The 26,239-nt window shown below is 44.8% G+C and overlaps 1 protein-coding gene across 1 annotated transcript; it reads left to right on the plus strand.

Moving 5' to 3' along the window:
- Positions 1–3,397: 3,397 nt before the first annotated feature.
- Positions 3,398–22,383, plus strand: LOC126345116 (uncharacterized). Its single transcript, XM_050002076.1, has 3 exons — positions 3,398–3,691; positions 14,779–15,107; positions 21,958–22,383. The coding sequence occupies exons 1-3, from the start codon at positions 3,464–3,466 to the stop codon at positions 22,016–22,018; spliced, it is 618 nt and encodes a 205-aa protein (XP_049858033.1). The 5' UTR covers positions 3,398–3,463; the 3' UTR covers positions 22,019–22,383.
- The last annotated feature ends 3,856 nt before the right edge of the window (positions 22,384–26,239 follow it).

The following is a 26,239-nucleotide window of genomic DNA, read 5'->3' on the forward strand; positions in this document are numbered from 1 at the left end:
TTCACATAGCCGGCCGCTGTGACCGAGGGGTTCTAGGCGATTCAATCCGGAACCGCGCTGCTGCCACGGTTGCAGGTTGGCATCCTGCCTCGGGAATGGATGTGTGTGTTGTCCTTAGGTTTACGTAGTTCTAACTCTAGGGGACTGATGACCTTAGATGTTAAGTCCCATAGTGTTTAGCGCTATTTGAACCACTTTTGATTTTCACGTACGCACATAACAAAACCGTTCGCAGGCTGTTTAAACGTATGTGTTCGTACCGCCAACATAAACTCTGTCTAATACAGGACGTGTGAAGAGAAATAACATGGATATCCATGGCATACTTTCCGTTCGATGGAACTTCATATAGCAGAAATTGTATTTTCTTGCACTGTTTTGTATTTTAATCGTTGTATTTTAAACAATATATATACAGAGCTATTCAAAAGGATAAATAGTTTTCAAATGTTTATTGCTTCCAAATTACAAAAGATAGAAACAAAATTCCAGAGTTCCTGGAAAGAGAAAACGTAAAATTTTTATGCATTAGATATGAGCACCATGTGTTACACGACAAATATCGAAACGGTGGCTCGTGTCTTGCGGCACTCGAAGCAACTGGCCTCTCGTTATCGAATTCACAGCTCTACCAGCGCGATGTCACAGACTTTCAAAAAGGACAGGCATAAGGGGGGGGGGGGGGGCGAGAGGGTGATAAAAACGCGGTCTTTTACGTAACCCCACAGATCGAGATCACAAGGTATGTGGTCAGGAGACCTGCGAGGCCACCGACGATGAAGGTCATCTTATGTTCCTCGTCTTCCAATGCAACGTTCTGGAATGGTGTAAGTCAGGTAACGTCGGACTTGCACTTACAAAAATTCCCTGCTTCGTGTACATCACATCAACAAAAGCAAAACGAGGATAAAGGAATGTAGTCGAATTAAATCGGGTGATGCTGTGAGAATTAGATTAGGAAAATGAGACGCTTAAAGTATTAAATGAGTTTTGCTATTTGGGGAGCAAAGTAACTGATGATGGTCGACGTAGAGAGGATATAAAATGTAGACTGGCAATGGCAAGGAAAGCGTTTCTGAAGAACAGAAATTTGTTAACATCGAGTATAGATTTAAGTGTCAGGAAGTCATGTCTGAAAGTATTTGTATGGAGTGTAGCCATGTATGGAAGTGAAACATGGACAATAAATAGTTTGGACAAGAAGAGAATGGAAACTTTCGAAATGAGGTGCTACAGAAGAATGCTGAAGATTAGATGGGTAGATCACATAACTAATGAGCAGGCACTGAATTGGATTGGGGAGAAGAGGAGTTTGTGGCACAACTTGACAAGAAGAATGGATCGGTTGGTAGGACATGTTCTGAGGCATCAAGGGATCACCAATTTAGTATTGGAGGGCAGAGTGGAGGGTAAAAATCCTAGAGGGAGACCAAGAGACGAATACGCTAAGCAGATTCAGAAGGACGTAGGTTGCAGTAGGTACTGGGGGATGAAGAAGCTTGCACACAACATGGAGAGGTGCATCAAACCAGTCTCTGGACTGAAGACCACAACAACCACAACAACGTAAGTGTGCTGTCTCAAGAGTATCGTGAGACCTGTAGTATAAAGAGTTGGGTAGAGCCGTTGTTGCTCTGTGTACGAAATTTCACGCCCTGTGCATTACCGAATCACCTACAAATTTAGATATAAACACATATCCTTTTTTATAATAAGCGTGGATTCCGCCACAAACTCGTTCAACGTCAAATCCTCCAAGGCGTTTCTATTTTGAGGGACAGCAAACGTAGACCCGCCAGGGTAGCCGAGAGCGCTAACGCGCTGCTTCTTGGACTCGGGTAGACGTGCCGGCTCCCGATCTAATCCGCCCGGCAGATTAACGACGACGGTCGGTGTGCCGGTCAGCCTGGATGTGGTTTTTAGGCTGTTTTCCATATCCCGATACGTGAATACCGGGCTGGTCCCCATATTCCGCCTCATTTACACGGCTCACAGACATCTGAACACTTTCGCACTATTCCACGGATTACACAGTTGGGGTCCACTAATTCCGTCCCTGGGTGTACGGGGTGGCGGTAGGAAGGGTATACGGCCACCCCTTAAACATTAACATGCCAACTCCGATTAAGGATGGCTGACCTTGCGTAACTGCGGGACAAGGCTCAAGCGATAGAATAGTGTAGACCAGGCTCATCCAAGAAATGCGCCCGCGACCCGCGGGCGCAAGACAGTGTAGTTCAGCGCCCCGTCCGCGACCGTGTGTCGCTAGTGTCGCCATAGGAGCGAGAGAGAGAGAGAGAGAGAGAGAGAGAGAGAGAGAGAGAGAGAGAGAGAGCTGCGGCGAGTGAGACCGCACACCACTGCTCTGTGTTGGACTGTCCCGCGGTCAGATCTAACGTAAAGAAAATATTCTATTTTAGAATTCATTTTATGTAAGGTATATAGAGTCTCATTCTTACTGTTAGTAGTAACAAGTGAGTATTTTTTGTTATACTTCGTGCCACAGATTTTTGTATCCCTTTTCAGTGTTTAGAAATCGGAGCCTTAGTTTGCTGTTTTGTACGTAAGAATTTTAACTAACCAAGTTTGAAAACTTATTAAAATAGAATTAAGGTTATAAAGCTCTTTAATTCTTACAATAAACATTGTTAAAGAAGACAATCAACATTTTACACGTTTTTTTTTTTCGAGGAAACGATTTTGTCTAGGCTTGGTACAATATTCCGTGAGACTGCTAACCTCAAAGAATTGGTAAAATTTTTATCGCCAAGGAATGAACGGTTCTTAATTTTAGCAAGCTTTAAAAGAGAGAAAAAGCGCTCACAAATATACGTGGAACCAAACATTGAGACAACTTTGGCCGCGTGCTTGAGCAAGAGAAGACATTTCTCTCATGGAAGACAGCTGTAAAAGTCATCCAAAGTTTTACACATAGGAAAGCGGTCCTTCAGGCGGATTTAGCACTGTAGGTCAGTCAGTTGTAGTTGGAGAACTTGTGAGACGTCCTCTGCCAGAACGGAAAACTGGCGAACAAATATATCTATCGGCTGGCGTTCGGGCGGTCCGCACGGCCAGGCAAGCGGCACGGCTCGGCCACTGCAGCAACACCCGAATTCGCCCGGGGCGCTGGACGCGGGCGATCGCGGCCGCTAGCGCCCCAGGGGCACAGTTTGGACGAGCCTGGTGTAGACAAACGTAATAGCGGTTGACGCGAGTGTGAACCACCCGTATGCGGAGCCAGATGCCTTCTCGTTGAACGTGTAGGTACGGGAATTGCGGCGTAGCGGTTCGTTGGCACCGGGCTTCTCACAGGCGGAGCGAGCGCGGCGGCAGCGGAGGCTGCCCTTCCCACGGCCGCCGAGGCGGCCTCCTCCGCAAATAAGACGATGCGAGCGGCGGAGGACGGGGGCTTGCGGTACCGTGGGCCGCCGCAGCTGCCGCTGCCAGAAGCCCCGCGACCACGATGCCGGCCACGTCCCCGCTGCTGCCGCTGCTGCTGCCGCTCGTGCTGGTGGCCGGCGCGCCGGTGCGCTACGACCAGCGCCAGGAGGGAGACTTCAACGTGCACGCGCACCTCGAGAACTTCGTGGTCGTGCTCATCCCCGCGGCCGGCAGCAACGGCGGGCTCGGCATCCTCGACTTCCTCAAGAAGTCCGGCGCCAACGTGCGCACCGCCGAACAGCCCATACAGGTAATTTTCTCGCCTCTATATGTGAAGACAGTAACTGTTCCCGAAAGAACAGACTACTGTTGTTACAGTCCCGGTCGGGGCACACATTTTCAACTGTCCACATCGAGGTATACCAACAACACAGCTGAGGGTTTCAGTTAGTCATCATTTATTTCCTCACCTGCTGCACCGAGGCACTGCTCCACAGCTTCAATACCTTACATAGTTCAGCGATGGACCACCATAAGTTTCTAAAGAATACAACCTTTATTGCTCAAACAGTCCACTGGTATACTGCCGGTTCATAGTGACCGGCAGGCCGTAGTGGCCCAGCGGTTCTAGGCGCTACTGTCTGCAACCGCGCAACCGCTACGGCCGCAGGTTCGAATCCTGCCTCGGGCATGGCTGTGTGTGATGTCCTTAGGTTAGTTAGGTTTAAGTAGTTCTAAGTTCTAGGGGGCTGATGACCTCAGAAGTTAAGTCCCAAAGTGCTCAGACTCATTTGAACCATTTTTCATAGTGTCCAACGGGCACTATGAATCGGCAGTATCCCCTTGGACTGTTCGAGCAGCAAATACGCCGGGAGAAACTGAAGATTCACAACCTTTATTGATCGTGTAAAGCCGCGCTGGATTAGCCGTGCGGTCTAGGCCGCTGCAGTCGTGGACTGTACGGCTATTCGCGGCGGAGGTTCCAGTCCTCCCTCGGGCATGGGTGTGTGTGTTTATCCTTAGGATAATTTAGGTTAAGTAGTCTGTAAGCTTAGGGGCTGATGACCTTAGCAGTTAAGTCCCATAACATTTCACACACATTTGAACACTTTTTTTTGACCGTGTAAAGGTTATTTCTGTGCTTTGGGATATGCCCGGAAGAACAGACACCATACTGATCCAGGAGCCACTACGAATTAAAAGACAAAGGAATTATAGACTGCGGCTGCGAGTGGGCATTGATTTAAATCAATGGTGAAAATTGAAAACTTTGGCGGACCGATATTCGAACCCGGTCCTGCTTGCTAGACAGATGTGCAGGCCACTGCGCCTTCCAGACACAGTGGTTATCGCAACTGCATAGACTACCGTAGCAAGCATCCCGTTACACTCAAACTTTCAAGTTATCCGTACACTGCTGATGAAGTGTCCCATCACCATTATTCTCATTGCTCGCGCCATTTTGCCCATTCCCATAAGAGTTCGAGCCTGGTGAGGGCACCCAATGGCCGGCCGCTGTGGCCGAGCGGTTCTAGCCGCTTCAGTCTGGAACCGCGCTGCTGCTACGGTCGCAGGTTCGAATCCTGCCTCGGGCATGGATGTGTGTGATGTCCTTAGGTTAGTTAGGTTTAAGTAGTTATAAGTTCTAGGGGACTGATGACCTCAGATGTTAAGTCCCATAGTGCTCAGAGCAATTTGAACCATTTTTTTTATTCCGACGAAGTCTGGTGTATGAGGTGAAAGTTTGGGTGGAGTTCTATTTCACTCCTTATTTTTACTCGTCACTTAATCACTTCAACAATCTGTACTCATTTCGTTTCATTTATTGCGTATTTAAATAGTTATTACATGATTTTTTAAAATAGGTGTTATTGTTTTACAAATCTACTTATTGCATAACTGACAATGATTTACAATTCGTAGTACACTTTTTGCTTTGTGTACCTCTGTATACAGCCACATAATACCATCGATAATAGTACCATTTTGGTCGATCGTCGTAGTGGTTTTTAGTATCCGAAGTAACACATGAAGTGATAAAATGTTGAAACAGTCCAATAAAGGAAGTGTGAAAGAACTCTCTAAAAGCACAAACAGGTGATGAAATCGTGGATCCTGTCAGTTCTTAAAACTTACAACAGTCAAAGAAGTAAAACAGTTCAGATAAAAAATCCAAAGTCAATTCCCAAATAGTCTTTTGTTCCCAATGACCACTGTTTAGACCATTGAAGGCGACTTTGAAGTGATAGTACCAACAATTTCTGTAGAGTAGCCAATAATGTCCTCAAGATTCGTGGTTACGCCTTCAAGTTATTTTACCTATGTAGCATCTACGGTGAAAAACTGTAGTAGTAAATATGGACTATTTTAAAATGGACGCTGTTTGCCAATTTAATATATTACAAACTACTCTCACATCATTACGGAATAAAATATTGAACAAAATCTCAGTAAGATGTTCCTTAAACTGAAAACTGATCACCCAGCCACTCTGAGACATATTATAATTTTCAGTCTGAAGTGTTATGCTTGAACCAGGTCAAGATATGTCACTAAAACTCGTTCATTTCCCGTCTATTCCTCAGAAAAAACGGAGGGCAATTTAAACAACTTTGCAGCTTCCCTCTTCTCAGAATTCAGTCCCGATTCGCTAAAATATGGTGTACTGAAACTTGTACGCTGCAAGCACGGCAAATAGTAAGTAAAGAGTCACACCCCGTGATTAGTGTCTGAGTATCGAATTAAACATAGATTACAACTCAGATGGGAACTAGATCTAACGTGTAAACAGCCCGATAAACTCGCAAGTTAAAAAAATATTCCAATTCAAACACTAGTCATCATTCATTCCTCCGTCGTGTAATAAGATTTTTAACGCCAAAGAAGGCCGGCTTTAACCTAAGATACGAGAAGGTAGACCTCTAATGTTTGAAACCAAAACGTATTAACGTTTCAAGCGTGGAATTAGCTGCGGAAACGTCCGTGACTGGAAGCACAGGAACGTGACCTAAAATCCTGTGTCTATCTTACAAGATTTCCTGTTAACTTATTCCTTGGTTGGAAGATCAGCTCCCAGCAGCAACCCACTATGCACAACAGTTGTGAAAAGACCAATGTTAGACCATCACCAACGCTAATGACAGAGAAAATGACGCACAACGATTCAATTCAATAAGTAGAACGGAGGAGGTGAACCACGAAAAAAGTCAAAGGCTAATATGTTCATTTTTATTAAACTTAACCTCTTTATTTAGCGATCCTTAACTGATCACCGAGTGACCATACAAACGAACAAACCTTATGTAATTCCGTCAGAAGAGGATTCGGAAGACCCAGCTGTTCCGACCGCGTCTCATCCTCAGGCCATAGGTGTCGCTACATGCGGGAATGGAGGGGCATGTGGCCAGAAGTCCGCTCTCCCGGCCGTACAGAAACATGTGTAAATACCACGTAAATTGACTCAGTCTAGATAACTGCAAAAGAAATCCTTTGAGTTATCTGTGAAACGCAGGATTTCTCCATTTCATTCAGTGGAAGCACACATAGAAATTAAATGTATATATTTGTTAGTGCCTCTATTTCCAATAGTTCAAAAGAGACTGTTTCATTACGTAATGCAATACCTCTGACTGTGCACCCAGGAATATCTACCGGTGATCCAACAGTAACAGAAAAAGTATAAAATCAGCCACTAAAAAAGTGAACTGGAGCGATTTGAATAGAATTACACGGAAATTAATAGCATGTCTTTCTAACAACTAAAAACACTAGTTACCTATTGATGCAGTTTCTTATCTTCAGTGGTTCATACAACAGGACCCGTTACTTCTGGATCACGCGGCACAAAGACGCTGCCCAACCTTTTTTCTTGCCAGGGGCTTTAAAGACTAATTTATTCTGCTGTGTGTTTTTAAATCTAAACACTGTCGACAAAATTCTGATATTGAAATTTTCTTCCACCACCAGGATAACCTGTCTCCCAATTTAGCTCCAGAGGCCACCGAGGTGGGTTCATGCACATTAAATATACAAGCCAATTTCCAGAGATGTTGCAGCACAACTGTCTTACATTCCACAGCACGAATGCATCTCTTTGAGACCGAATTATGCCCTTCTCAGTAGTAGAAGCTGCCTGATTAAGAAATTTTGTTGGTATATGTTTCCAACACGGTGACGTACTTTGATAAAGTAGTTGTTATGTGTTACCGTTGAGCGTCCCGCTGTCAGAAAAACAGTGAAGACGTGTTACTGGTAAGAAAATGATATTGCCCTTACGCCATAATGAAGGAAACTCTCCCAGACCCTCTTTCATCGAATACGGTAAGCACATTATTCCCATTCTAGTTGCAACAAACGGGCTGTGCCTCAAGTAGAATGAATTTTTCATTCTGCAGCGTTGTGTGCGCTCATGTGGAACTTCCTGACAGATTAAAACTGTGGCCCGGATCGAGACTAGAATTCGGGACATTTGCCTTTCACGGGCTTGTGCTGTACCATCACGATCTGCGAGCCGTCCTCACAGCTTTACTTCCTCCAGTGCCTCAATTTCTACCTTCCAAATTTGACAGTTCTCCTGGGAGACTTTCAGGACTAGCCCTCTTGGAAGAAAGGATATTGCGGAGACATAGCTTAGTCACAGCCTGGGAGGCTTTTCCAGAATGAATGTAAAGTTGTGAGCAAGGGTTGTGAGTCATGCTTGGGTAGTTCAGTCGGTAGAGCACTTGCCCGCAAAAGGTAAAGATCCCGAGTTCGAGTCTCGGTCCGACGTACAGTTTTTATCTGTCAGGAAGTTTCATATCAGCGTGCACTCCGCTGCAGAGTGAAAAATTCATTTTGGGAACATCCCCAAGGCCGTCGCTAAGCCATGTCTCCGCAATATCCTTTCTTCCAGGAGTGCTAGTTCTGCAAGTTTCGAAGGAGTGCTTTGAACTTTCGGAGGTAGGAGATCAGGTACTGGTGGAAGTAAAGCTGCGTAGCCCAGCTGCGTAGCCCAGTTGGTTGAGCACTGGCCCTCGGAAGACAAGAGCTTGAATTGGAGTGTCAGCCCAGCACACGGTTTTAATCTGCGAGGAATTTTCAGCGCTTCACGTAGTTGTCATTTTTTCCTCTTTTTCTCTGAGCAGCTCAATGATTATCTAGACAGGGAAATTGATAGGGAAGCCGACAGCTAAATTTAACGTCTGAAACACCGCTCGACACAGACGCCGATACGCAGTGGTGCGACTCAATAGTAATAAATATGCCATCGACGATATGGTTTATTGGCCAGCAGCTTCTCGAAAAAAAAAAAAGAAACAGCCTGGTGAAAACTTTACATATTTTGTTGCATATTCAGTCCATGAGATTTGGTTTTACGAAATGCTGGAATTAACGAATATCATGTGTGCGAACGAGATGACATGGTTTCACAAAAGGGGAGATACATTAATGTCTTACGGAAGTATCAGGATTAAACTGAGTATGCTTTATTTAGACCAAATATGTATTCATGGATAAAAAGTGCTGGTCAGTGTTTAATTGTTGTGTTATGCAGGGCATTGGCGTGTAGAAGTGCTGCGTGTGCCAGCCATCTTCTTATAAAAATACCGAAGTATGAGTATACGCTCTCACTATTTCGCCGGCCTGTTTCCTGGACGTAAACACGGTGTAACTGCCATCCTAGCAGGGTCTCTAGTTAGCTTTGCCAAGTAATAATGACGATGTGTTGTGTAGTAGTAGTAGTAGTAGTAGAGGGGTTTTGGGCGCACGACAGCAAGGTCTTCAGCGCCCGTTCAGTAACATAGTGAGACAGAAGTCAAGAAAAATCCCACAACAGGAATATAAAACGGAACAGAAAACATGGGTAACAATCGTCGAAAAACACGTGCTCACCCACACCAAAGCGTGGGATGAAGCAGAGCGTCAGCAGTAAAACATGGACAACACAGGAAGAAAATGATAGAGGAAGCTAAAACAATGTAGCAGATGGAAGTGGCTGGTTGACCGCAAGGAAAAAAGGGGGAGGAGTCAGCCACTCTGCAATACACTAAAACCTCCAGCCTAAAATTTTAGGCCAGAGTCCAGACACATCACAAAACTTAAAAACCCTAGACACACACGTCTCATCATTAGGTAAAACAGAAGGCAGATCCCCAGCAACTTGTGCTTCTGCCCATGCATCACGGTATAAAAAGCAGTCTGTTAAAATGTGCCGGACAGAGATGTGCACATCACAAGCATCACAAAACGGTGGATCCTCCCGCCCTAATAAAAAGCTATGTGTGAGAGGACAGTGCCCGATCCGAAGACGTGTGAGGGCCACCTCCTCCCACCTGAGCAACCGGCAGGAGGAACGCCACGGCCGAGTGGTTGACTTTATCAACCGCAGTTTCTTGGCCGTCACCGCCAGCCATTCGTCCTCCCACAACTCCATGCACTTCCTGTGGAGTGCAGCGATGACTGACTGCAAGGGAATAGGACACTGGACCACATCCTGCTCTCTGCAGGCCTCCTTGGCAACCCGATCGGCCTGTTCATTGCCCCAGATGCCAACATGACCAGGCACCCAGCAGAAGGATACTTCTGTACCTCGCCATTGGAGCAAGTACCGTTGGTCATGTATCAGCTGGACCATCGCCTCAGTCGGATACAGGTTCTGCAGTGATTGCAAGGCACTAAGAGAATCGGAGCAGAGAAGAAATCGATCGCCCCGAACACGATTCATCTGCTCCAGTGCCTTCAGGATCGCGTGGAGCTCCGCTGCGAAAACGGTATATTCAGCAGGGAGGCGAATCCGGGTAACTTGATCAGGGAACACTACAGAACAGCCAAGGAAATTCTCCTGTTTGGAGCCATCGGTGTACACGACAGTGAAACCGTGATGCACATCTAAAATGTTAAAAAACAGACATTGGAACGTAAAATCTGGTGTGCGATCTTTCTTAAAATTAGCCAAATCTAAAATAAGTTTGGGTCTCCGGAGGAGCCAAGGTGGGGATCTGCTCCAACCGCGACGCAAAACACGAAGACCAGATATAGACATCGCAGCGAGGCAATCCTGTGCGCGAATCCCATAGGGCTGCGTCGCACATTGCCGGTTATGAAATAACTGTGCCAGAGGAGGCTGAGCAATGGCAGGGTATGCAGGGGTGTATGGTGTGGACAAAGTTTTATACGCCTGGCGCACTGTAAGTAGCCGTCACCGCATAGGAAGTGGCGGTTCACCAGCCTCTGCACAGAGGCTTGGTATGGGGCTAGTTCGGAATGCCCCAGTGGCCAACCGAAGCCCCTCATGGTGCACAACGTCCAACATCTTCAAGTAAGAAGGCCTCGCAGACCCATACACCGTGCACCCATAATCGAGCCGAGATCGCACAAACGCCCTGTAAAACTGGAGCAGACAAGTCCTGTCAGCTCCCCATGTACTATGGACGTAATGCTATTAATAGCGATGGCAAAGAGAGTCACACTTAAAACGCTACCCTGAGGGACACCGTTCTCCTGCTCAAAGCGATCAGACAGGACGTCACCAATTCGGTATCGAAAATATTGTGGCGAGAGGAAAGACTGAATAAAAAGAGGAAGACAACACCGAAAACCCCATTCGTGAAGTTGCTCCAGGATAAGACGCCTCCAAGTGGTATCGTAGGCCTTCTCAATGTCAAAACATACACCTAGAAGGTGATGACGGCGTAGGAAAGCTTGTTGTATAGCCGCCTCCAGTAGGGCCAGGTTATCGAAGGTGGAACGAAACCTCCTGAACCCACACTGAAAGCGACTAAGGAGTTGCCGGGATTCTAACATCCAGACAAGGCGGCGGTTGACCATCCGCTCCAAGGTCTTCCCTATGCAACTAGTGAGGGCAACACTACGGTAGCTACTCGGGCTCGTGCGGTCTTTCCCAGGTTTTAAAAAAGGGATTAAAACTGCCTCACGCCACGCGTCAAGAAAGTGACCCGACGCCCAAATTCCATTAAAAAGTGCCTATAAGACATGTCCATCACTGCAAATTCAGCACTCTGCAGTCCTCCTGGTTTCCCACCATACTTTTCACCGCTGTATACGATGCATCAGCCTTAATGTTGTCAGTTAGCTGGTATCTTACTTTTCGTCTGGTCCTATCATCATTACTTTTAGTGTATCGTTCATGATACATCCTCTTTTTGTCCAACGTCCTGGCCAATTTCTTTTTTTTTCTTGTTTCCAGTATTGTCTTTTCTGAGTCATTCTATGTAGTGCAACATCATTCCTTATTTTATCTGTCCATTTAACGTCTTGAATTCCTCTGCAGATCTACGTTTCAAAAGCCTCCAAACATTTCTTCTCCCTCCATAGTAGTGACCATGTTTTGGCACCATGCAGGGCAATACTCCATACAATACATTTCATTAAACTTTCTCGTGATTTTTGATTTTTCTTTCTACAGCTGACCTTGTTTTTATTTCTTCATTGCATGTCATGCTACTTATTATTTAGTATTCAAGTACTTGAAGACCGCTACGGTCACGTGTTCGAATCCAGCCTCCGGCATGGATGTGTGCGATGTCCTTAGGTTATTTAGCTTAAAGTAGTTCTATGTTCTAGGGGACTGATGACCTCAGATGTTAAGTCCCATAGTGCTCAGAGCCATTTGAACCATTTTTGAACTTGAAGTAATCAATTTGTTCCACTAACTCCTCACAAATTGCTCCTTATAACTGTATATAACAGTTTATCACGCTGGGGCTTACTTTGGTTTCTTAATAAGACAAGCAATGATTTGGTGCCTCACTTGGATCCACCTTCCATCCAAAACAGTCATTTACCTTAAAGGTGCTAAATAGATGACAATCCTGATATCAACGCTGTCCTCCCAAGCAGCGCTCTAACTGGAGACTGCAGTACCGAAGCAAAGCTTACACGACTCAAATCTAATATACGCGCCACAAACATGGACCTTTTCAGAAATCTTATGTTCACCTCATACACCAAACTTGCCGCAATTCTTCGTCGGAATAAAAAAAAAAATGGTTCAAATGGCTCTGAGCAGTATGGGACTTAACATCTGTGGTCATCAGTCCGGTAGAACTTAGAACTAATTAAACCTAACTAACCTAAGGACATCACACACATCCATGCCCGAGGCAGGATTCGAACCTGCGACCGTAGCAGCCGCGCGGTTCCGGACTGAGTGCCTGAACCGCTTCTTTTTTTTTTAATCTCGTTTTGTTCTCTTTTGTTCGTTGCATCTGCTCGGGGCGGACGTTGTAAGACATCCGTTTTAAGTTCGTTGTTGATCGATTAGCTCAGTTTTTTTATTACAGAGGGCTGCTAACCGTCTGACCGAGCACGCTGAGCTACCGTGCCGTTTTTTTTTTTTTGTTCGTTTTCGTTCGTTGTATCTGCCCGGGGCGGAGGTCAAAAGACACCCGTTTCAGTTCGATGTTGATCAATTAACTCAGTTTTTTTTTTATTACACAAGGTAGCTAAGCCTCTGACCGAACACGCTGAGCTACCGTGCCGGCGACCGCTAGACCACCGCGGCCGGCGTCGGAATCCACGGGCAGAACCAACAAATCAATTCTCAGCATTTGAATGACCATACGACGATAGCGATCGGGACAACATCGGCGTTCCACACCAGGACCATCGAACCCACGACGTTCCGTCCCCAACCGAAAGCTTCCGCGGGGCCCACCGACCAGCGGCCTAGTCCTCCGACACCGACGTCGCTCCTCACACACAATGCACTCCCCGCTGCCCCCTTCTCCCTCGTTCTCTCGCCTCGCGGAGCGCGGGAGGCCAACGCGCCAAAGATATGCGGCGACCAGAGACACCAATTCGACCTCGACATTGAGATCGCGGCGAATACTGTTAAGGCGGATCATTTCTGAACCGAAACAAATTTAAATAGTGAGCCGTACAGGCTCAAGTGCTATCCGAAATGAATTAGCAATTGCCAAAATTGTTGTTTCATTGCATTTCACTGTATGAGTAATGAATATGCAACAGCAATGGTCAACTTCGTGGGTTGCAAAAATCAAATGGGTGACAATGCGCGACCGCATCGAATAGCGTAAGTTGAGGAGCGTTTGGAATAGAAGGATATGCGACTAATGGACAGGCTTGGCCTATCGTCCAACTTAAATCCTATCGCGCACGTGAGGCAAGCGTTGGAAGAACGTACTGCAGCACGTCCAGACGCGCTAACGACCATGCGCCACTTGCCAACTGCGCTGGTGGAGGACTAGGAAGCTCTACCGCAAGAAATTCTTATTAACCTTGTTGGAAGCTGGGAGTATTTTCCAGAGGATGCATTGTCATAGGTGGTGATGGCACACCCTATTAGGAATCATGTCTCTCCTTCTGCAACGTCCAGGTGGATCATAAATCGCGGTGCTCCAGTGTAATGTCTTTGAATTAAAGTATCATTTGTGTTATTCTCATCGTCTTCTATACTGTAGCAGTTTTTACTATGTATGGCCTAAGTTTCCTCGAGCTACGTTACTTGACACTGACACAACATGCGAAAGTTAATTGCGCCTGTTCCTTTTGTACACTTGCGTATATAACGACATACCCAAATACGTGTTAAAAGTTGCCGATTAGGAAAATGTATTACGCAGTCAGTAATACAATGTACCAGCATTAATCTTTTTCTTTATATACAGTATCGTTCCAACACTGTGTGTGGATGCACTCTACGTATGTCATTCACACTGCCAGCACGTTGCTTTGGTGATGTACTTTTATTTTCAGTATCTTATGATGGATTCTATGCCATTTGACTCCGTACGTTTATAGCGCCGCCGGCCGGAGTGGCCGTGCTGTTCTAGGCGCTACAGTCTGGAACCGAGCGACCACTACGGTCGCAGGTTCGAATCCTGCCCCGGGCATGGATGTGTGTGATGTCCTTAGGTTAGTTAGGTTTAATTAGTTTTAAGTTCTAGGCGACTGATGACTTGAGAAGTTAAGTCGCATAGTGCTCAGAGCCATTTGAACCATTTATAGTGCCTTGAAAGCTATGTCAAATTTCTTAAGTGAGTATGTGACGTATTATGAGAGTTTTAGTGAGCATGCATGCAAGATAGCGTTACACTGTCAGCTAATTATGAAATGCGTTTCATGTGTTCCCTTCCTAATGACGGTCTGAGAACTGAAACCAGTTTTAGTGAAGAAATATTTATTAGAACTATGACTTCCGTAAATATTTACGAGCTGAGAGGCACTATATTCACAGAATCACCTGACGATGTCTAGCAGATACGCAGGTGAAATATCGTACCTTGCATTAAACGACAGCCGGCTGCTTTCCCGAAACATTATCGAGTACGGGTGTCAAAAAGGTCGGGATCCAGTGCTCTGAATGGTGCACTTGTTTTGACTGCCTCCGACCGTGATAAGACGACCTTGACAATGAGTGCTCTCTGCTCGGTACAGGTCACTGTAGTGGAGGGCCCGCCGAAGGGTCAGCAGCAGCGTCAGGAGGATACCCAGCAAGAACCGCAGCAGCAGCGCGAGGGGGAGGAGGACCTGCAGGCGGCAGGGACACAGGCGCTGGAGGCGGTGCTGGTGGCAGAGTCGCCGGCGCTGGTGCTGTCCAGGGCGGCCACCGGCCACCAGGGCCAGCCGCCGCCGGAACAGCCCGCGGCCGCACAGCTCGTGCCCACTCAGAGGCGGGAAGGCAAGGCTGTGGGAGAAGGTGCCGGCACCGGCGGCTGTCCACAGGGCCAGTTCCGGGATGCCACCGGCGTCTGCCATTACATCGGGTGAGTCTGTCCCCAGTCTGTGCTCGGTACCTGCAGCTTGTCAGGTGGATATACCGGTTCCCTCAGATCACAGAAATTACACACCGTCGACAGTGACCACTAGGTCATCCAGGTATTCCACGCACTGTTGGCAATCTTCCATTTGCTTTTATGGCGGAGTGGACGGGATTGGTGGTGGTGTAAGGTCCCTGCCCAACAGTCTTTGCACCAAACTCCTGGATTAAATGTCTAACCTCTGCGCACTGTCCCATGAAGTCGATGGGCACATTAAGGTTGAACTACAGACCTATATCATTGACGTCGGTTTGCAGTAGGGTTTTGGAGCATATACTGTATTCAAACATTATGAATCTTGGTTTCAGAAAACATCGTTCTTGTCCAACTCTTTATTCGCACGAAGTAATGGCCGCTATCGACAGCGGATCTCAAGTTGATTCCGTATTTCTAGATTTCCGGAAAGCTTTTGACACCGTTCCTCACAAGCTGCCGGCCTATGGGGTATCGTCTCAGTTGTGCGACTGGATTCGTGATTTCCTGTCAGGAAGGTTGCAGTTCGTAGGAATAGATAACAAATCGTCGAGTAACACTGAACTGATATCAGGTGTTCCCCAGGGAAGCGTCCTGGGACCTCTGCTGTTCCTGATCTGTATCAATGACCTGGTTGACAATCTGACCAGTTTTCTTAGGTTGTTCGCAGATGATGCTGTAATTTACCGTCTAGTAAGGCCATCCGAAGACCAGTATCAGTTGCAAAGCGATTTAGAAAAGTTTGCTGTATGGTGTGGCAGGTGGCAGTTGACATTAAATAACGAAAAGTGTGAGGTGATCCACATGAGTTCCAAAAGAAATCCGTTGGAATTCGATTACTCGATAAATAGTACAATTCTCAAGGCTGCCAATTCAACTAAGTACCTGACTGTTAAAATTACTAACAACATCAGTTGGAAAGACTACATAGATAATATTGTGGGGAAGGTGAGCCGAAGGTTGAATTTCATTGGCAGGACACTTAGAAGATTCAAAAAGTCCACTAAAGAGACAGCTTACACTACACTCTTTCGTCCTCTGTTAGAATATTGCTGCGCGGTGTGGGAATGACTGAGGACATCGAAAGGGTGCAAAAAAGGGCAGCTCGATTTGTATTATCACGTAATAGGGGAGAGCATGTGGCAGATATGATACGCGAGTTGGGATGGAAGTCTTTAAAGCAAAGACGTTTTTCGTCGCGGCGAGAACTATTTACGAAATTTCAGTCACCAACTTTGTCTTCCGAATGCGAAAATATTTTGGTGAGCCCAACCTACATAGGTAGGAATGATCATCAAAATAAAATAAGAGAAATCAGAGCTCGAACAGAAAGGTTTAGGTGTTCGTTTTTCCCGCGCGCTGTTCGGGAGTAGAATGGTAGAGAGATAGTATGATTGTGATTCGATGAACCCTCTGCCAAGCACTTAAATGTGAATTGCAGAGTAATCATGTAGATGTAGATGTAGATGTAGATGGCCCCCTTGCTGCTATTCGAGAGCAGTAGGCTACTGGGTTTCTCCACTCCCTTCTCTCACCATCTCACAACACAGTACACACACATACATTACCGGCATCTACAACAATTGTGTTATATTTCAAGTGCTGTTGACAAGGGATTTCAGATCGATTCCGTATTTCTGGATTTCCGGAAGCTTTTGACACTATACGACACAGGCGGCTTGTAGTGAAATCGCGTGCTTATAGAATATCGTCTCTGTTATGTGACTGGATTTGTGATTTCCTTCCAGATGTCACGGTTCGTAGTAAATGACGGAAAGTCATCGAGTAAAACAGAAGTGATTTCTGGCGTTACTCAAGGTAGTGTTGCAGGCCCTTTCCTGTTCCTTATCTATATAAAAGATCTGGGAGAAAATCTGAGCAGCCGTCTTAGGTTGTTTGCAGATGACGCTGTCCTTTATCGACTAATAAAGTCAGTAGAAGATCAAAACAAATTCCAAAACGGTTTAGAAAAGATATCTGAATGGTGCGAAAATTGGCAATTGATGCTAACTAACGAAAAGTGTGAGGCCATCCACAAGAGTGCTAAAAGGAATTCATTAAACTTGGGCTACACGATAAGTCAGTTTAATCTAAAAACCGTAAATTCAACTAAATACCTAGGAATTACAAGTACGAACAACTTAAATTGGAAGGAACACATAAAAAATGTTCTGGGGAAGGCTAACCAAAGGCTGCGTTTTATTGGCAGGACACTTAGAAAATGTAACAAATCTACTAAGGAGACTGGCTATGCTACGCTTGTCCGTCTACTTTTAGAATACTACTGCACGGTGTGTGATCCTTACCAGATAGGACTGACAGAGTACATCGAAAAAGTTCAGAGAAGGGAAGTACGTTTTGTATTATCGCGAAATATGTGAGGGAGTGTCACAGAAATGATACAGTATTTCGGCTGGACATCATTAAAAGAAAGGCGTTTTTCGTTACGACGAAATCTTCTCACGAAATTCCAATCACCAAATTGCTTCTCAGAATGCGAAAATATTTTGTTGACACGGACCTACATAGGGATAAACGATGACTACAATAAAATAAGGGAAATCAGAGCTCGTACGTAAAGATATAGGTGTTCGTTCTTTCCGCGCGCTATACGAGATTGGAATAATAGAGAATTGTGAAGGTGGTTCTATGAACCCCCTGCCAGGCACTTAAATGTGATTTGCAGAGTATCCATGTAGGTGCAGATGTAGATGAACAGCACGAAACGCTCACACTTCGTGAAGCAGAGATGCCTATGGGTGCGAAGGGTAGAAAACACCTTTACAATTCAGGTACCTCAACCTGGCCTTTGTGGTCTCCACGTGATTCAAGCCACAAGTCTTGGCTTTACTTCACCTGTGGCTTGCATCTTCACGGTCGCAGTATTTCTGTCTTACAGTTACCTTGATGAACACTGAATGGAAGCAAAGACGTAGGCTTGACGTTTGTAGGGACGTGGGAGCGGCAGTTTCAAACGTGGCGCCAGCCGCCCGCGCCACGTGACGTGACTCGGTCTCACGGGGGGGACGCAGCTGCTAGGTGCTGCCCAACCTGCCTTCCGCGCATGCGCCGCTCCAGCTCTCACTGGAAGGTTCCAGACGCTGCCATTACATCTGTATAAGCAGAACACGATGCCAGGCCTGACACTCAGTGATTATAGCTCCGGATGACAATGGTGCAGACACCTATCGAAAGCTCGAGTGCTTTATTCGAAATGGCGCGGCTTGTTAACCGAGAAGATTTTATTGATGCTGGTTGCTAATATTGCAACACAATGAGGCTCAATGCAATGAATGTCCAACTGGCATTAAGCGTTCTACAAGCATTGATAGACAAATGCTTAACATTCCAGTGCTCTTACAAAAAATTGGTGAGAGTAACGCCGCCTATGTTCTGTAAGTAAGGGAAGTTTATGCAGCAGATTGATAATTGAAATCGCATGTCAGTTATGTCTCTCTGCATAACCGTACCAACAAACTGTCAGATCCCTGATACGTAGGATCAGTCATGTATTTCGTTCCAAAGACGGACAAAGAAGCTATTAAGCAGGTGGTCATTATGTTTTGAGTCATGAGTGCATACCTGAGCTGCCTGCGTATAGTGTTATCCACGTGAAAGTGAGCGATAATCGTTAACCAGGTAATGCCCTTATTTGCAGCAAGACAATTTTCCACACTAACAGTGGACCACCAAGAACTGTCACCACTACGATCATTGTTGTAATTTCCCTACACGCGCCAGCAGAGAGAGGGGCGACAACAATGGCACGCCCAACGACTACACTGGACATATGAGTGGCTCCACGCCGTTTTGGACGAGTTCTGCGTGCGGCATCGCGACTGACGTGTGTTGTTTCTATGAGGAGAGCAAACGTTCCAGGCTGCATTCGTCAGCAGCATATGGTTCCAGCATCTGTTATGATGGTAAGGGGTGCCCTTGGGTACAAAAAGCATCACCTTTGCTCCGAATCGCCAGTAATTTTGACGACGGCCAGCCGTTACATTTCTGATGCTTTAAGGTCGATAGCTGTGTCCTGTTTTCGAAGTGTCTCTGACACTATCTTTCAACAAGGTAACACCCTGTCCTCCCCGGGATGTCCTCACCTACATCGATATACCGTAGGTTATGTTTGACTGTTGACCTCGTCAGCACATTCTCCAGACCTTTCACCCACTGTAAACATCTGGCCATGGAGCTGAATTCCATTAGGAATGATTGTGGTCACCGACTATGAAATGATTATAGTCAGAGATAAACACAGTGGCGTATCGCGTATCAATCTATATTTTGTTGCAGACCTAGCTAGATTTCAGTCACGGTACACACTTTCACCAATGCGTTTAGTAGCGAGTCATATAGACCTAGAAAGCTGGTATATGCACATGTCGTTTTTGTAAGACGTGTATGTGCAAGCTTTTTGGGTCTATGTTTCTCGCTACTAAAAGCACTGATGATGGCTATACTGTAGCTGAACTCTTAACAGATCTGCAATACAGTACAGGTTTGCTGTGTTCATCCCTGATTATGAACTGGCCACGGTTTTCGGAGAGATTGGCGTGCGACCACTCACCAGCTGATACGACTGGCGAATTTTGGATTAGTGTTGAAGCAGCGTGGAGTGACATACTCAGATCAGTCATCCAAGTCCAGGTCAACTCGTAGTCCAGCTACATTAGAGCCTTTGTTGCTGCCAGAGCTGGCAGCTATATGTACTAAATTTCACAATCTGTTCTCCCCAAATCATTTACAAATTTTGACATGTGTTCTTGCTACCACACTGCACACAAGAAACAAAATTTCGTTATTTGGTAGCATTCCTGGTTTTGCAATTTTAGTGGCCAGCAGTTATTACCAGCCACCAAACGTGAGACCTTCCACATTTGAAACAGGTTAACCACTTTGGCATATCGATACATGGGATGCTTATTAAAAATCTTTTCTTCTCCCATTCAGCGGGCGTCAGTTGCGGTATTGGCGTGCAAATTCAAGACTTCATCGTCGAAGAACAACAGGCAGCGTGGGTGCATGAACAAGGCACCTCTTGTGGAGGCCCACACTCAGCAACATTCGCTGATCGGTGGTTGAGGAGACACTGTTGGTAGCCCCTTGGTTCATCTGTGCCATCAGTTGCACGTCTGTTCGCCCGTACACATCTCTACAGCCGTCGTCCAGCCCTGTCATCTACGGTACGTGACGCACCACAGTTGCCTGAGTGCCAGTTTTGGACAGCGCCATTTTGCCGTGCACGGTATACTTTCACCACGTCGGCAAGCGAACAGTATACAAACATATTCGTTTCGGAAATGCTTCCACCCGTGGCCCAAATGCCAATGATCATGACGTTTTGCTCGTCAGATAAATCGCTCTTTTTCTGCATTACAATGAATGCACTATTTTAGGCGGTTTTCCTTTTGCACCGGTGAATGCAGGCTGGTTCCCCTTATTCCGCCTCAGCTACACAATGTCGGCGATTGCTGCACAAACAAGTTCTCCACGTACGCGTACACCACCATTATTCTACCACGCAAACATAGCGGTTACATTCGTCTGGTGTGAGACGTTCCCTGGGGAGGTCCACCGGGGGCCGAACAGCACAATAACCCTGGGTTCGGTGTGGAGCGGTGGAGGGGTGAAGTGGACTGCGGTAGTCGTCGTGGGGTTGTGAAGCACTGTGGCTGCGGCGGGGACAGGGCCTCTCCGTCGTTTCTAGACTCCCGGTTAACATACAATACAATACAATTGTAGACAAGCGAGGGAAAAACAGTACTTAGTTTGTTTGTCTACTAACATTCGAATTAAGCACTCAGGCACTCAAAGTGTCAAGCTAGAGATATGACACTTTGTTGCATCAGGTTTTGACATGTCGGAGTTAGTTTCGAAGAGATACCTGGTATGTCCGCAGCTCGTGGTCGTGCGGTAGCGTTCTCGCTTCCCGCGCCCTGGTTCCCGGGTTCGATTCCCGGCGGGGTCAGGGATTTTCTCTGCCTCGTGATGACTGGGTGTTGGGTGATGTCCTTAGGTTAGTTAGGTTTAAGTAGTTCTAAGTTCTAGGGGACTGATGACCATCGATGTTAAGTCCCATAGTGCTCAGAGCCATTTGAACCATTTTTTGATACCTGGTATGATTGTAGTTTTCGCGCTGATGTATATGGATCGTTGTTAATTGCCGTACTTACAACTTAAGGAATTAAACGAAGAAACTGAGTGGTAATTATATATGCCAAGTGATTTTGCTTGTCGTCTAGGTTATTTTTTCAGAAACTGATGAATTAGTGCTGGATGGCTGGGTGTCATAAAATCCATTCGCACTCCTCTTTGACTCGCCGACAAGATTTAAACATGCAGTCCCGTCTGGGTATTTAGCTGCCAGAGGAATAGTCTAAGAAGTCTTTTTGTCCAGAAGGAGGACTCTAATTTTATATTTTTTCAATGAATTATTACGTAGAAATGACGGGAATTGCTTAAATAAAAAAGATCATCGTAGAATGCTCGTAAACTTTTTCTGTTTTTTTTTCAATATATTTATTTTCCGTTTAGACCCAATTTTTCATTCCTTTATGACCGGTTTTGGTTATGAACAACTACCTTGAGACTCAGATTACATTTGTTATATGTTTAACTCATCAGTTTAGACATTATCCTTAGTTAAACAGCCAAAACTGATCACGAAAAAATGTTAAACTCCAAACTGTATTACATACAGTAAAAGTGTTGTATGTGGTCCTCATAGAGTCCAACAGACGTTTCAACGATTGTGACTTTTTGTGGTATAAAAGAAACTACCCCTTTCTGGGATTTGTAATAATATAATTTTCCTTTCTAGGTCTGATCAGCGAATTGGCGACCAATCTTTCTTCGGTTTGGAGCCTCCTTTTGAAGACTAAGTCCTCAAAGCTACGAAGCCTGGCTACGAGCTATCCGCAGGAGCACAAAAATATAGCAACAGCGTATTCCACAGTAGCTGTTGAGCTTCCGGGGTTTATTACAGCAGGGCGAGTTCAGAAGAAGTGGCAGAAGCCGTAAGGAAAATCTAGTTAGACAGACGTTTAGCTGTCTACTGGTGCAATGACTGGGCGTACGGATTTCACGAAGGGAAGGAGGTGTAGGTTGTTGTATTGTTTCCACTATACAGAAATGATCCAAGTGATTAACTCATGTAAGTCCTTCAGTGATGGCAAAAATACTTCTATTTATTGTGTAGTCTAGTGATGTATTTTGTTCAATAAAAGTAAGAACACTTTTTTGTTCACATCTTCTTCTTTTACTTGGTCCTTAATGATCTACGAAGACCAGCATTTGGCCACAGAAAAAACAATATTGCTGAAATTGTATTTATTTCCAATGGACAGAGAGTTTCCATGTTTCCTTCACTGACGAAAAGTCAAAATATATTTAGACCTCGCCAGCATATAGAACCGAATACAGGCAAATCTGAAGACGAGGCTAGAAGTCCCGAAAATCTGTCATGTTAAAATAAAAGTGAATACCATTTAATTGCACCCTAAATTCATTCTTGCTCTTAATTTATCACACAACTGCACTCCCACAGTCCCTTCGATATTGGAAAGTTTAAACACTCCCCGTGATATTCTGGGCAATTGTTATTGCGAAATGTGAGTTCCGGTAATCGTATGTTACTACAACCAAGATGCCATATCAAGAAAGTATCGACAGTGATATATGTCGTGACACGCTCTCAGCAACACGTTTGGTAAGATGGTCAGTATTCTAAGCAATATACCGACCAGCTGCGCCGGCAGTATTAAGGAATTAAATACAAGTCTTACATAATCTTACTTTTGAGAACTAATTCATATCAATATCTTTAGACCATGAAACGAAAACTACTCAAAAACGCTCCATGCACCTCAATATATGTTTACAAAGACAATCTACTTCCTCAGGGGCAACCTACAAATGGAGAAGAAAGGAAATCGCAAGAGCGATAATGCGTTGTAGCATCTCCTATGCCCTTGCTGTACTACGCCTGACAGTCAAACTACACGACGTCTTTAGAGTAGCTACGCTGCAGGATCACTACCACAAACTATCAAGATTTTTTACGTAGCAGCTTGAATATACGCACGTCTCTTGAGTGACGTTAGCCATTACGGAATAAAATTTGATCGAGGCCTACTCATACGGCACAGTCCCCTAATTAGAGACAATGAACCCATTACTATTTCAATGATATTAGAGCGAGACCACAAAACATGACTTATTTAAAACCAATTGTTACAACGCAGGATCTTCGCAGATTCTTATATCACAGATATCAGAGAGATTATTTGGATTAACTGCAGCGATATTTTTGAAGAAGAGTATTAGCGTGCAGTGCCAACTACAGTACGTAGCCGCGGCTGAAGCACCTAATTTTCCCTAAATACCAGCGAGATCAGCAGTTCCAGCGTATTAGGGAGTGATGTGGAAGGAAATCGACCGTGCCCTCTCTGATGGACCATCCCGGCATTCGCCCGAAGCAGTTTAGGAAAATCACGGAAAACCTAAATCAGTATGGCCATACGCGGGTTTGAACCGTCTTCTTACCGAATGCGTGTCCAGTGTGTTAACCACTGCGCCAATTCACTCGCTTGTTGCGCTTGATAATGAAAGCAACATTTCAAAAAAATCAACACTTATTCATAAGTTCATAGGAACTGTCGACATAGAAAAGTGTTCCACAATTTAAAATGGCGTAACATGTTCGAAATTCTGAGAAAAATGAAAGTAAGATGTAGGAAAAGAGGGGTAATATATAATATGTAAAAGAACCAAGAGGGAACATTACCTACCAACGGGAGACCAAGAACGAAACGCTCGGATGAAAAGAGATATAAGTCGGCGGTGCAGTCTTTCGCCCCTGCTGTTCAATCTGCTCATCGATGAAGCCATGATGGAATAAAAGAAAGGTTTAAAAATATGTTTAAAACTTAGAGTGGAAAAATAGCAGTATTAAGATTCGGAGATGACATTGCTATTCTCAGTAGAAGTGGAGAAGAATTGCAGGACCTACTGAATGGAATGAACAACCTGTATAATGAGAACAGAATACGGATTGAGAACGAAAGTAACCAGGAGTAGCAGAAATGACAGTAACAATAAACTTGTAAAAGCTGATGATCACTGAGCAGACCAAGAATTCTGTTTCCTTGAAAGCAAAAAACCTATGACGGACCTAACAAGAAGGACATGAAAAGTAGACTAGCACAGGCGTAGAGGGCATTCTTGCATAGTGAAAGTCTACTAGTATCAAATATAGGCCTTAATTTGAGGGAGAAATTTCTGAAAATGTACATTTTGAACACAGCATTGTAAGGACGTGAATCATGGGCTGTAGATAAACCGAAAAAGAAGAGAAACGAAGGGCATGAAAAGTGATGTTACACAAGGATGTTGCAAATTAGGTGAACTTATAAGGAATGATGAGGTTTTCCGAAGAAGCGGTGAGGAGAGGTACTTGTAGAAAACATTGACAAGAAGAAGGGACAGGGTGATAGGGCATCTCTTAAGACATCGGGGTATAACTTCCATAATACTAGAGGAAGTTGTCCAGGTAAAAAATGCAGGGGAAGACAGAGATTGGAACAAATCTAGCAAATAAGTGAGGAAGTAGGACGCAAATGCTACTCTGAGATGAAGAGGTTGGCACAAGACAGAAGTCCGTGGCGGGCCGCACCAAACTAGCCAGAGGACTGAGCAAAAACAAAGACATTATTTGGAAATTAAAGATAAAAGGTACTTTTTTAAGATTATACATAAAAGAAGGTTTAGAAATAATATCAGATGAAAAGTCAGTTATCGTTGTGTACAACCGCCTCTCACAGCACAAAACTACCCCTTTAACTAATTTGTACTCTTTGCAGTATGACTGGGTGTTGTGTGATGTCCTTAGGTTAGTTAGGTTTAAGTAGTTCTAAGTTCTAGGGGACTGATGACCATAGATGTTAAGTCCCATAGTGCTCAGAGCCATTTGAACCATTTGAACCATCTTTGCAGTATGATAGTCGCATGTTTAATAAATTTTTGAGATAAAAGAATTTGAAATAAACATTAGTTTGTTGATAATTCTTCTTTAGATTATGTACAGTTTTCGACATCATTCATCGTTTATATTAGTGACACCAATGGATTATCTGTTAGAATTCCAGATATACGGGGAAAGTTTAGAGGAGAACGGAAGTTTGTCGGATTAATTAAATAATAAATTCATACTCTGCGTCGTGAGATACCAAAATTAACGCCTGAGAGTATGTGTGTATTGCAACTTAGTGATCATTCGATACAGATATTGGATAATCAACTTCTAAGTAGAGAAAGAGCAGTTGATAATCTTTAGACATATTTAAACAAATATATGTGCGTAATTTTGCTTCCATAACGAACTTTGAGAGTTTGAATGGCGACACTAATGTCAAAATAAGAGCAACAAACATAAAACTCTATGCTAGACAAATAATAATAAGATCATCGAAAATAATCAATTTCCGTAAAGAACAAAATAAAAAAGTGTCAACTCCTAATTTTATACCAATCATATTCAAAAGAAATGCAAGCAAACATCTCGTCACCGTTCCTGAGAGCTGGAAGATGTTGGCTTCCCTTCAAGTCAAAACAGCTCAGAACACTTACGCAGAAGCAATCAAAATCATACAAAATTTAAAAGAACATAAAACCCTCAAGATTGGAGATGTTTTACAGAAAATCGAAATGTAGAGCAAACTTCAATGCAAGATGCTTTTAATACTTTCCACAACGAAACTCTGTCTCAAAATCCGTCAATCCAAAGAGATTCTGGTCGTATGTAAAGTACACCAGCGTAAATCAAATGGTTCAAATGGCTCCAAGCACTATGGGACTTAACATCTGAGGTCATCAGTCCCTTAGACTTAGAAATAGTTAAACCTAACTAACCTAAAGACATCACACACATCCATGCACGAGGCAGGTTTCGAACCTGCGACCGTAGCAGCAGCGCCGTTCCGGACTGAACGGCCTAGAACCGCTCGTCCACAACGGCCGGCTAACCCTACTTCCCCAGCACAGTGACCTCTCTTAGCTGTGTTTACACATCTACAGCTACAAGTTTCTGGGTACTGGTTTATGGC

The sequence above is a fragment of the Schistocerca gregaria genome, chromosome 1 (genome assembly GCF_023897955.1).
Source record: "Schistocerca gregaria isolate iqSchGreg1 chromosome 1, iqSchGreg1.2, whole genome shotgun sequence".
NCBI lineage: Eukaryota > Metazoa > Arthropoda > Insecta > Orthoptera > Acrididae > Schistocerca > Schistocerca gregaria.